Source organism: Urocitellus parryii, chromosome 9 (genome assembly GCF_045843805.1).
Source record: "Urocitellus parryii isolate mUroPar1 chromosome 9, mUroPar1.hap1, whole genome shotgun sequence".
Taxonomy (NCBI): Eukaryota; Metazoa; Chordata; class Mammalia; order Rodentia; family Sciuridae; genus Urocitellus; species Urocitellus parryii.
The window spans coordinates 61348285-61362154 of record NC_135539.1 but is presented as its reverse complement, the minus strand read 5'-3'; the positions used below and the strand labels follow the sequence as shown (position 1 = coordinate 61362154).

At 33.3% G+C, this 13870-nt stretch overlaps 1 protein-coding gene across 1 annotated transcript in view; it reads right to left on the bottom strand.

The window, feature by feature from the left end:
- Nucleotides 1-13870, bottom strand: part of Malrd1 (MAM and LDL receptor class A domain containing 1) — a 656113-nt gene that overhangs the window by 398362 nt on the left and 243881 nt on the right. The window contains exons 22-23 of the mRNA XM_077802928.1: nt 6342-6498; nt 1947-2057 (exon numbers count right to left, since the gene is read on the bottom strand). Of these exons, the coding sequence (XP_077659054.1) occupies nt 1947-2057; nt 6342-6498 (268 nt within the window). The remainder of the gene's footprint in view (nt 1-1946; nt 2058-6341; nt 6499-13870) is intronic.

Sequence of the window (13870 nt, the reverse complement as noted above, 5' to 3'; positions counted from 1 at the left end):
CAGTTGGATTACAGATGGCCTGCCTACATTTCAACTCTGTCTCTGCATTTGGTACTTTATAAATAACTAGGTCAAGTTACTTAACTTTCAGGCATTTCTGTACTTTTATCAGTAGGATGAAGGTATAGTTTTAATAATATGTACTTCATAGGATTATTGGACAAATAAAATGTGTCAATATTTTTAAATTCATAGAAAATATATCTAGCATTTATTAAGTACAATATAAGAGTGCTCTGATTACAAAATTATTACAATGAAAGATTTTGTTCGAATATAAGAGTTTTTAGATAAAAACCATACAAACTTCCAACTTTTGCTTTAGTATGCAATTTTTTACTTTATCTTATGCTTTTACTCAGGGTTACAGCACTCATCTCTCTGAGGCTAATGGAAATGGTTATTGTAAGAACAGAAGAATTGTGAGCAGTGTGATAATTCATCATGGTATATTCCAGGAATTCTAATGCACTTTGCACAGAGTAGATGCTCAATAAGGGCAGCAGTGAGTAATATGAAAAAGCAAGTATTCATAAGCTATTAATATTTAAAATTCAAACAACTTGAGTCTACTTCTCTTCCATTAGATTTCAATGTGAAAATTATAGATTTTCAAAAAGCCAAATTTATAAATGATTCCACTTGCTGAAACTCCCCTTTGTTATTATGAACATACATGTTATCATATAAACATTCCATGTGCACAAAACTAAGTAAGAATTTATTGCCTGGGATGGAAGCCTGTGTCTTCTGGCAGCAGAACCTTCTGCATATTCTTGCTAAGGATTCTTCTTGCCTCCACTTGAATATTTAGACTCATTTTAACAATAAATTTTATATTGTATAAGAGCATTAAATTGCTATCCAATCTTTACATGTTTAGATTGAACTTCATATCCTAAATTAGCTACAAATGATTCACAAAGAAACTGTATACTACAGTAAGAGGAAAAAGTCATGGGATTTTATTATGCATATCACCTGGGAATTGGACATAATGCTATATCAATATAAACTACTCTATCCAGCCTGTGTTTCCATCCGAGTTGAAGGGGGCTCACCTATCAGAGAAAGCTCATGCCTGTAAATATATTTACTGAACATTCATAGTCATACCTTGGTTATCTGTGCTACAATATTTAGTAAATATCTTATCCCTTCTATATAGAGTCCAGTAGTTTTAATGCCGTCAAATTAAGTTCCAGGTAATTAAGACAAAAAGAAAATGTCCTCCTAATAAATAGTTCTGGATTCTTGCTCTGCAAATCCAAATCTTAACAAATCTTACCAGCAAAGCCTCGTGTTCCAAGCAAATGCCCATGAAAGCTATGGCCCCTGGAGCTCTCGTTTGCTTGATAACCCATAAAAAATAAAACTTGTACCAAATATCTAGGCACATAATTATTTTCAGTGGAAACATTTTAATCTATGTCCCACTTGAATTTTAATATAGCTTGTATGTCTTAACCTCTATTATTATTGTAATCTATTTGAAGTCAAATGTAGCATAATATAATATTATGACTCTCCAAATAATTTTGAATTATATAAACCTTACATATAATAAGGTTCAATCCTATATAAAGTGCTTTTAGAAAAATGCCTTTCAAGTCACATTTGGAACAACTATACCATGATCTTTGAGAATTTATTTTCAGAATCAAGGGAGGTATTCTTTATATGTGAGAAGTGGACTAGGGGGTACAGGAAAGTTGCCATTCAAATTAAATGTTCCTAGAAGTATGTCTGTCTAATTGGGAGAACTTAGGGTTGTCTAGAATTGTAAATTTCTTATGGAAAGTACTATATGGAGTGTTAAATGCTGGGCCTTCACATAACGCTTCAAATTAGAAATGGGAAGACTTAGATTGAGTGGAGGAAATAAATTAGCATGAAAGGAAAAATTAACAAAAGGCTCTCTTGACAAAGTTAGTTGGATTACAAACCTGTGTGTAGGAATGAATGCCTAAAAAGACTTCTACTTTCCGCCACTGTGCACCTTGCTGCCCCGTTTGAGCCCACACTTTAGAAGTCACATTGCCTTTCTTGATGAGTACCTGAGGAGATAAATCAAGTAATAGGTATTGAAATATTGTGTCTTAATAAATTTTAAACGTGTGGAATTTTCCAAGTTATTCTTAAAATTTTTAATATCTATCTCACGTCCCTAAGAGAAAAGATGAGACATTTTTCATTTGTTTTTGACTATGAAGGTGCAAGAATGTGCCCTCGGGGTATCTCAAAAGCTTTGAACAATAAAGGTGTACATGAATATCTGTCAGTCAAGTACTAAGCTATCTGGGAACTATTTTATTAGGAACTCAACTACATTAGTTGTATAAAATTTGACAGCAGTTAACAGTTGACATCTTATATATTAAATAATATACTTAAATGGAAAATAATATGAAATTACTTCCTAAAATACTCTGCTGAGAAAGACTTTCCTTATTCAATTAGTTAAAGGAGGCAGTGACAATGTGAGCTATTTAACTATAACATCACAGATGAGTGAATGAGTGATATGGGCACAGCACTGTAAAGTAAGAGCTCCCTGTTCTACAGCATTGAAAAGAACAAATCTCATCAGTACCTGCAAAATAGTTTGAATCTAAATGTCCCTCAAAGGTCCATGTGTTAAAGCACACGGGAAGCTATCCTTGAAATATGTAAGGACTTTTTTTAGCATCAAAGCCAGAGAGGGGACAGGTCTGGCCTTGGAAACTTTCCATGGCACTCCCACCGAGACAGACTGCCCAATGTACATGACCTTCTCCTCTGCTCTGCAAGAAAGGTCTTGTGCAGCTGCATCCAAGATAGGAGTAACCTGTTAGAAACTGAGCAGCCTATCTGCCCCCACCTCTATCCTATTTTGGTGAAGAACGTCCTATAGAACTTCTTTGATTTTTTCCCCCATATAAATAAAGTGGGCGCCTTTCTTTGTTAGAATCTGGACCTGTCTGGTCAGCTTGCTTGCCCTGCCCCTGCTTTGAAACTACCTTCTGTATTCTGGGGTTATTTTGCCATTCTATTTTTCTTAGCTTTTATTTCTCAGCCAGCCCATTCCACGGAAGGACACCCCAGAGGTAATGAAACCTTTAACAGGTGGGACTTATAGGAAAGTCTTAGATCATTGGTGAGGAGAGCCCTTGAAGAAGACAGAAGGATCCCAGCACCTTCTTCTTTCTCTCTTTTGTATCCTAGCCATGAAATGAGACATTTTGCTCTACAATGCACTCCTGAAATAATGTGTTCCCTCTTTATTGACCCCAAAACAATGGGATCAATTGGTTACAGGCTGGAACTTCCAAAGCAGGAACAAAAATAAACCTTTTTCTATAAATTGATTAACTCAGGTATTTGTTATAATGATGGAAAACTGAGTAACATAGTACTAACTCTCAACTCCAAAGAAAAAACTACATTAGTTTCATTAGACAAATAATTTTGGCTCTTCTTTTAGAATGACACTAAATAAGCCATCAGGAAAGAGCAGAATAATTCTACATCTGAAAATAATCAATTAATACAGCCTATTTAATTACATCACAACATACTTTTTAAAAATACAATTTGTACAACTAAAGAATTATTCAGATATAGTTTTGAAGGTTTAGACTTATTATTTTTTTATTTGTTCTGTTTAGTTATACATGATGGTTGAATGTTTTTTAACATATCATACATATATGGAGTTGACTTTTAAAAGTGAAAATTATTTTTAATGATATTATAATTTTTAACCTAAAATCACATGAATTTTTTTTATATGATTAGAATTTCCAGAGTAAATGTTGCTAGGAAAAAAAATCACCAAATTCTTGGTCTATAAAATTCAAGATAATTAAAAATATTACCAAAATCAAAAAATATAATTTCTTACCAATAAAATAAGATGATAATTGAAAAATACTGAAAATAATATATAGAAACCAGGTATGGTGGTGCATGCCTGTAATCCCAGTGGCTCAGTAGGCTGAGGTAGAAGGATAGTGAGTTCAAAGGCAGTCTTAGCAAAGGCAAAGTACTCAGCAACTCAGTGAGACCCTGTATCTAAATAAAATATAAAATAGGGCTGGGGATGTGGCTCAGTGGTCGAGTGTTCAATCCCTGATACTCCCTAAAATAATAATAATATATAGTAAAATATCATCTTTGTACGATTATCACAGTAGTACAAACTACTATGCATTCAAGCAACATATTAATAATACAAAACTTAATGTTATTTATTAGGTCAAGCATAAAAATAAGGATATCATTGCTATTTTAATTATCTGTTAGTTGTTTATAAATTTTTAATTCATAATATTCCATTCACTAATACAAGTTCTTATTCTGAAAAGATAAAAGCATGTTTATAATCATTAATCTTACCCACAAACTTCACCAGCTAAATAATGTTTTACTAATGAAAACTCTATAGTAGGCTATTTTGATTGTTTTGGATGAAATCAATTTTAAAAAGTCAATGTAAACCAAAAGCATAAATTATAATCCATAAGACTATGTGAACACTTTTAAATTAATAAAACACACACAGGCATATATACATACAAATATACTTTCAAACTGCTTTTTGTAAAACATTTAACCTGTCATAGAGTTTGAAATTAATCTATAAGTTTATTGTTTCTGATTTTTAAAAAAATCTAATAGCATTTTTTAAAATGTTTATGTTATTTAGAAAACTGATAGTTGATAATGGCCAGGAAAGTTCTAGAAAATAATCAATAATAAAATGGACGAGGAAATTCTCAGCATAAATATTGCAATAAACCTATTAGAAAAGAAGTGGTTAAGCAGCAGGTTGGCAGTCTCTTTCTTTGTATAGAGGAAGAAATGGAAGGTTACCTAAGTCTCATCTTGTAGCAAATGTGCTAAACACAAATTTAATTGGCAAAATAAACTAACAGCATGTGAAAGGAAGAGAGTCTTGATAGCTTGCTTTTAGCAAGATTGTCCTGGTCTAAAACTACTCATGGTAAATAATTCTGGGATGTGTGGATTTATTTTTCAGACATGGCTGCCTAGAAAACAGCCCCTAGGCTATGAAAATGAGTCTGAATGGAGATGCTACAAAAACTAGTTGGTTTCCTCTGTGTAAGTGATATATATGTTTATGCACATTACCCATGGAATCTTACCCTATCCTGTACTCATACATGTCCAGGATGAAAAAAAAAGGACTTAGGGATCCATATTAATATTCTAGAAAAATGTCTCCATTTTGCCAGTATATCTTTGTCTACCAAAAGCCGCCACAAAGCTAAGCAGAAATAGTTACTTCCAGAGAAACAGCAGGATAAAAATGAGTTTGGACTTTATAGGTCAGAAAGGAAGAAAATGCTCAAGGAATAATGAGGCTTGTTAAAGAGATAAGGAGGCCAGTTTAAAGGGACTCTTGTGACATAATCTGGGACAATGTAGAATCAAAGAAATAATAGACTAACGCATTGAATAAAATAGGAACTCATTAGTCCATATTAATATAAAACAAAGTGCACAAACAGAGACGTGAGAATATTTTTTTTCTTTACAATAGAAAAGGAAACTACAAATGTGGATAGAGTAATGGAGTTAGAAAAATCACAAGTAAGCAATAATCTTGAGTAAAAATAATTTAGGCAAAGAGCACTAATGGAGGCAAAATCTAGTGAGTGAAATTGTCAAGATCAGGATTTTATATACCCTTAAGTGTTTCTCCACAAAATATTAATAAAGGAAACAAAACTAATGGGTTTGATAAACATTTATTACTAATGAGAAGTGATAAAAAGAACATAATATTGGTGATTTTACATCAGAATATGCACTGAGTAAATCCAACTTGAGAGATGACTTACAAAATGATAGATATACTCTTTTAAAACAACATAAAGGAAATGGTTAGGAATCATTCACTTGAAGAGCACTAGAAAGAAAGAACTTCATGTAATATGTGAATTTGTATTAGATATTTTTGCTGTAAAAGACTTCATTGGTACAATTGTGAAAAAAAAACTCTTACTGAAGGGTATATGGGAGTTGTCTCTGCTATTCATGAAACATTTTATAAATCTGAAACAGTTTGAGATTTTTTTCCTCAAAGAAAAAATTTGAAAGAGACTATTGGAGAGTACAACACAGATAGTCATAAATTAAATAGAAATAAAATTATCTACCAACCACTAATGTCAGATTCTGCTAAAGCTTTTTCTCAATTATACCATTATGAAGCTAGTCAAGTGCTAATAATTGTCCATTTCCATTTGTTATAAAACTATGTTGTAATGACACTAAATTATGCAGTATTTATGTTCATAGAGAGAATTAGGGACACATTATTGCCTAAACAGTACCTGGAGAGACCCAACTGTGGCACCATTCATGTAAGTCCAAAACAGCAAGGTACATTTTGGTCCTGTGAGTGAAATAACAGGAGTGAGGATGTCAGCCAGGTCACCAAATTTCCCATTTGAACTGTCAGCATACAGGTACCAGCCATCTGTGGTATTTCTGGGGAAAAGATTTATCAGATTGAAACAGAAGAAGAAGATCTTAAAACATAACATAGCTTGCCACTGACCATATTTTATTATCATACCATTTCTCCTAAAAGTACAAAGTTTTAGGAATAATTATGGTCTGTCATCTTCATCAGAAATAATTATACCATTTTGATTTTGAATTCATGGTCCTTGTAATGAGATCTATTGGTAGAAGGTCTATAAATTATGGTAAAGGCTGAACTGACCAAATCAGTAATCGAGCGGTTAATATTTTTCAAACAGTGATATTGTGAATATCCCTCATCTGCCTTTAGAACTAATCTTTATGGGGGTAAATGAGGCCATGAAGAATGGAATACCTTTAGAAGGCACATTTAAAAAAACATACAAATAAAAAGGCACAGGAAACAGAAGTAAAACTGGCATTCAACTCATAAGTCTAAAAGGATTTTGGTTCAAAGTTATTCTCTCCATATTACTTTAGGAGGTAAAGCATGTTTTTTCTTTCCTAGGCCCAATGTTTAAAAAGGAAAAATATAAACAATTATATAAGAATGTGCTATTGCAATAAAAATAGTTTACACCCCTACTTTATCAATTTGAAAAAGAAATAATGAAACATTAAGACACACTAGGTTATACATAGGCTTTTAAAGTATTAAAGAAACAATTTTTCATATTTTGAGACCAACTCTCCTGTTCTTCCTTTTATTAACTTGGTTTCTTGCCACTTTCTAAGTACAGTTGCTAGATATACAGAGTTTAAATCCGCTATTTACTAAACCCATTTTAATTTGAAAGTTTTACCATTTTTTGAGAAATGTGAATTATTAATAGGAAATAGGTAGGAAAACAGTCATATTCATTCATTCATGACTATTTATTGAGTGTTCTGCCCTAACAGACTTGCCAGTAGCTATCCAAGTCACTGGGGATATAATTGTCTGCAAAAGATTTGATGGAGCTTGGCCTCTGGCTTTGTCACTTACTAGATGGGCAACTTTGGGCAGGCTAACTTCTCTGAATGTATCCAGTTCTACATTTTATAAGATGGGATAGTTTTCTGTTTAAGGTCTCACTAAGAATTAGAATTAAATATGTGGAACATCTAACACAGTACCTAGTTGATCTTAGCATTAAGTCAATGGGAATTGTAATTTGTATTTATGTTCAGATCATTAGTTGTTGCTAATGATATAAGTTTAGAGTCCTACAAATCACAGAGATCATATGAGTTAAGACAGTTAAGAGAATGATCAGTAGGGTCACTATGTTAATTTGTCTATATTACATACATCTCAATGAAAAATCATTTTTAGCTTTATTCCTTGTGTGTTTAATATCCCAGTATCTCGATATCAAGAACAAAGACATATTTATACACTCAAGCAGGTAGAAGAAATGGAGATGATCAAGGAAATGCACTTGTGTATTTCTATATGTACACGACTCATTTAGTCTCAGAATCTTTCTGTAAGCAACTTGCAGAATTATCACAACTAAAATATTTTATTATAAAAATGATTTTAGAGTTACTGAAAATCTTCTACTATACAGCTTGTATTGTCCATACATCTCTAATTTTAATGCCACCATCTTAAAGCAAATGCATCTCATCTCTTGCCTAGAATGAGAAGCTTTGTAATGGGCCTTCCCACTTCTACATTTGATTCACTGCATCTATTCTTCACACATCACTTGGAAAACTCTTTTGAAAAATAGAAATTGAATCATATCCACAAATCCACTCCTTCAAACCTGCTAATGGTTTTGTAATGGACTTAAAATACAATAATAATATTTAATATGTCAAACAAATCTCTATAATACCACTCTTCTGCCTCCCAATGGCTTCCCAATGTGTCCAATCAACTCTCCTGAGACAGTATTGCCTGACTCCAGCACAGCACTGTGCATGTGAATTTAAGGACTCATGTGTTTTAAATATGTCAGTTCTTCACCACTTGATTTACAGATCCATCAGGATCTCAACACACTCCCCCAAAATTTATTTTTCAGAATTTGGTAAAGTAATCCTAGAATAGAAATACAAATCAAATAGAAATACAAATAGAAAACAACAGGCCATCAATTTTATTTATAAGGAGAATAAAGCTGGAGGACTCGATGAGACTTAATAGGAACATTTAGTAATCAAATGATATGGTGTGTTTGTGCTTTGATCCAAATACCAAAGTAAAGGTAGAAGGAAGTGGTCTTGAGTAAGGTCATTAAGTCACCTTAATAGGATGACTGCTCTTATAAAAGACACCTGAGAGCACTAGCTAGCTCCTTCACATATAAGGATGCAGGAGACACTGTTCTTCCCAAGGACCAGGAAACAGACCCTCAACAGTCAGTTTGCTGACTCTTCACCTTGGACTTCCCAATCTCTAGAACTATGGGAAATAAATATTTCTTGTTTATAAGCCACCAGATTTTGGTATTTGATACAACAGCATGAGGATACTAAGACATTACGACAACAAGAACAGAAGCCCCAGGAACTGGAAGAAATAGTCCTATAACAGATCTGAATTTATCTGGATATTTATTTTAAGAAAAGTTTGGTTCCTCAGAACAGTAAGGAAAGGATGATCTTTTTAGTAAATGAACTGAATACATTAGGTGTCCATGAGGGGAAGAAATTAACCTTGATCTGTATTTCATAGTATTCAAAAATAACAAATTCCGAGTAGACTATACCTGGAGGAAGGAAGATAAAACAATAAAGCTGTGTAAGATAATATAACAATATGAGCATAATGTGGGAATAAGAAAGTTCTTTACAAGTATATGAAAATCACTAAGTATAAAAGGACATATTAAGAAAGGGGACTGCCATTAAATTAAGGATTTCTGATTTTCATATATATTAATGTGATGATCAAAAAGCCAATGAGAGTATGAATTCTCACTTTTCCACATGTACAGATTGCAGGATCACATTGGTTATACAGTCACGTATATACATACAGTAATACTAGTGTCTGTTGTATTCTGTTGCCCTCCCTATCCCCTCTCCCCCTCCCCTCCCCTCCCATCACCTCTCTCTACCCAAACTACTGTGACACTTTTCTCTCTTTTTTTTCTTCCCCCTCACATCAACATATATGTATTTTGTATAATGATGAGGGTCTCCTTCCATCTTCCGTGCAATTCCCCTTCTTCCTCCCATTCCTTCCCACCTCTCTTCCTTGTTTAGTGGTAATCTTTTTCTATTGTATTGTCTTGAGCAACTAATAAAAAAAATAAAAATTTAAAAATAAATAAATAAAAATGATAAATAAAGAGCAGAAAGATCAGTAGAATAGAGGGAAATGAATTAAAGGAGGGATGATGGGAGGGGAAGAGTGTCCTGGGGACTGAATTAGAACTTATTATATTCTATGCTTTTATAATTATGTCAAAATGAGTCTGATTGTTATGTGTAACTAAAAAGAACCAATAAAAAAGGCTAGAAAAAAAATCCAATGAGAGAATGGAAGGAAATATTTGTATCACCTATAATGAAAGTAACAATTATTAAGTGCTTTCTATAGAATATGAACTATGCCAGATGTAACTGAATGTGATATCCCACAATGTTAATATAGTTACGTTTGTGTTTGATAGTAATGCCAATTTTGTTTCCTAGATACCATGCATAGTAGAGATTAGAGCCTCAAAAAGTACTTATTATGTAAAATAAAAGAGTTGAAAATTAAAACACATGTAAAAATAAAAAGAGTAAGTAAGTGACAGAAATTGTTGGCTAGACAAAATTATAGCTCTCCCTCAGCACCTATGGAGATTGGTTCCAGGACCCTTGTTGCCCCTGCCCCCCTACAGATAGCCATAATCCCCAGATGCTCATGTTCCTTATAACAAATGACATCATATTTGCATCACATTCACATGTGAGGATGCAGGAGACACTGTCCTTCTCTAATCTAAGCACATCCCCTTCTAAATCCCCTCTAAAGTACCTGTTATATCTAATACAATGTAAATCCTATCTAAATAATCGCTATACTGTATTGTTCAGGGAAAGAGGACAAGAAAAAAGTCTGTTCAATACACACAAATTATTTTTTTCAAATATTTTTTACCTGTAACTTGTTGAACCCTAGGATGCAGATCCACACCTATAAAGGGCTGATTAACATTTTAAAAAAAAAATGGTCACTGTTCTAGGCTGAAGCAAAAAAAAAAAAAAAAAAAAAGAAACAGCAAAAATAAAAACAAAACAATATAAACAAACAAAAAGTACCTGTAAGAAAGGATCCAGTAAAGTTAATAGATACAGAGACCATGAAGAAATTAAAAATCTAAGTCACAATTATGGCAATAGTAAAAGCAATGAATCAGTGGTTCTTTAAATAGAGGTTCCTTTGTTAATTTCCTAGAAACTACACAGGTGGGAAAAACAAAATTTATGCTTCATTTCCTTAATCAAATATCATTCTAGAAAATTCAGTTACAAGGACAGATATAAGATGACTTATGAAAACAATTCTCTAAAATTCTACATCTCTAAAATATCCCTTATACCTGCCAAGAACAGGAAAAAGAGAGAGATGTCAGGAGATCAATTTGAAAAATGCAAACAGCAGAACTTCATTTGTGTTTTTATATCAAACTAAGCACCCAGCACCGGTGTAAAAGTAAATCATTTGGTCACCAGTGTTACAGATATTAATTGGGGGCACATGATGTATGTATGATTCCTAATGGAAAAATGAAGAATTACACAAATACTGGCCTGTGTCTGGGATGAGATTATTCAAGCTTGTACCTGCAGAGGAAATCAGCTCCTCTTCTAGAAGGAGTATAGCCATAATCAGCATAACCAACAGTGTTGTCACCCATAAAATATCAGCATGTCTCTACCAACCTTCAAATTATGTTTTCTCATACACAGCAGGAAAGAGGATGTGTTATAGAAACATATCTTTTCCTAATAAAACATATCATAAACCATGTAGTAAAGTTTTTAAGAAAGTTGTGACTCTGCTTTCAAATGTTCCAAAGGAGCCAAGGTGATGATGTACAAGTCATTTAAAAAGTCATTATAAAATGTATTTGATTTATAATGCATAATGATTTTTTAAAACCACCCAGTCTTAGAGGAAAAGCATTTCTAATGTTGTACAACACAGATTAAGTAAGTAAAATGTCGTTTTTTCCTTAGTTGAGAATCCCCTGAGTAGTCATCCTAATTAAATTATTGGGGGGAAAAATACCCTGCATGACCAAATGAAATATTTTTAAGAAGATCAATGAAGGTTTGAATTGTACACATACAGTATGAGAGTGATATTCTTCAGGCTCATTCTTTGGGTTGAGATCTTCCCTTTGATTCACTGCAACACCACAGACTGTTTTATCATAATTGTGAGGCTATGATCTACTAAAAGTTGTCGTAAGATTTATTAGTTTCATGAGTAGCAGAAAAGTAGAAGGAATTTGCTATGGTCTTGGTGTTCATGACCCCTAAAGTTCCTTTGCTGAAATTCTAGCCTGAAGGTGATAGGCATTAGTGGGTACAACTTTTGAGGTGATTGAGTCATAGGGTAGAGCCCTTCTAATAAGCTGAATGCCCGTCTGAGAAAGGCCCCAGAGAACTAGTTCATTCCTCCACCACAGTAAGACACAATCAGAAGGCAACAATCAGAGGGTTCTGGTCAGATATCAAATCTGTTTATGTCTTGATCTTCGAATTCCTAACCTTCATAACAGTGAGAAATAGGAATGTGTTGTTTATAAGTCATCCTGTGTATGGTACTTAGTTACTGCACCCCAAGGGACCAAGAGGTGTGCAATGGTGCTAGTCGTCTAGTGGTCTCCACAGAATAACCCTAGGATCTGTGGTGGACCACGCTCATGGGGGCAGAACTTCTCCTTACTCCTACTGCCAACTCCATTGTGTGTGATGAAGTCCTTGACCTACTGACCGCTGGAGTAAGCAGGTTTCATAAACAAGCCAGATCAATTATAGGTCTTTTGGGGGACTTTAGAATATAAATTAAGGGAAAAGAAATATTCTTTTCAGTTCATATTATGTGTTAAATCCCTTCACTGGCGCACTCCAAACTCCACAATGCTCTCTCTACTTTGCTGTGGAGTTCTGGAAAACACAAGAAAGGCTTCTAGCTCTTATTGGTCCTTTCTAAAAATATATATTTGATTCTGTGCTTAGAAATGTATAATTCATCTTTACTGCCTCAGAGTGAAGTCCTTGAAGTATACTGTATGCAATTGGCATTTAAGTAAACAAAAATCCTCACTGTCCCTACCAGCAGATATTTTTTTCTTTCTTATTCTCCTCCCCTTTTTTCTCTCCTCCTGTTTGTTTACTTTCTTCCTACTGTTCTTCCTATAAAGAAAGTACTGAATTAATTTTCATTCTAGTGAAAGTTCTTTATTTCATACTTGTAACCAACAGTAGACAGATGGTAACTTCAAATGTGCTGGTCTATCATTGGGGTCAGAAAAATTTTTTCTATTAAGTACAAAGTAAATATTTTAAACTTTGATGGATTAATGATCTCTGTTACAACTATTCAACTCGGCCTTTATAGCCATAAATTATATTTAAAAGAATAATTACAACTATGTTCCAGTAAAATCAAACTCACAAAATCAGGCATCAAGCTAGATTTGGTCCACAGGCAACAGCTTACTCAACTCATCAAGATCCGAGGAATGACTTTTTACACCACATGTGGCTTCAATTTTCATTTGTCACTTTATTCAGACACCTAGATTTTATACCCATTTCTTGAGTTCATGATATTAAATACATTGTGTAATTTCTATTCTCCCTGACTCCCTTTTATTGGTCTTTCTTCTGACACACTTTTGCTATTGGTCTTTCTTTAAATACTTCAATTCATCCTTCACAATATTATCTTTAAGTCTTAGATTTCTAGACCCCAAATTCCTAGACTCAAAATTACTTGATTCAAAATTACTCTCTCATCTGAGAAATCTATAATAAGTTCCACAAAATGTTAGAATGTAGAATCTAATATGAATTTTAAATGAGGTTGGATTTCTTAGTCAAAGGGATCTGAAAAACAGAATTACAGCAATACACAATTCTGGGATAGCATTCACATTCATACACATACACACACACACACACATAATTTGATGTACATACTTATTCTAGAGATATGGGAGCAATTTTCCACTAAACTTTCCTTGGATAATCACATACATACATTTATAAACTTTATAAAAGAATAAATATTTTGGGAAGTACTAAAGTAAACATAGTAATTAGTTTTTAAAAAAATTCTGTACATCCTAATGCATTCAACCAAAAGCATAACACATGCCTGGAATATGGGAAGCCTGTAATAAATACCTGTCAAGTGAGTGACTGAAAAAAT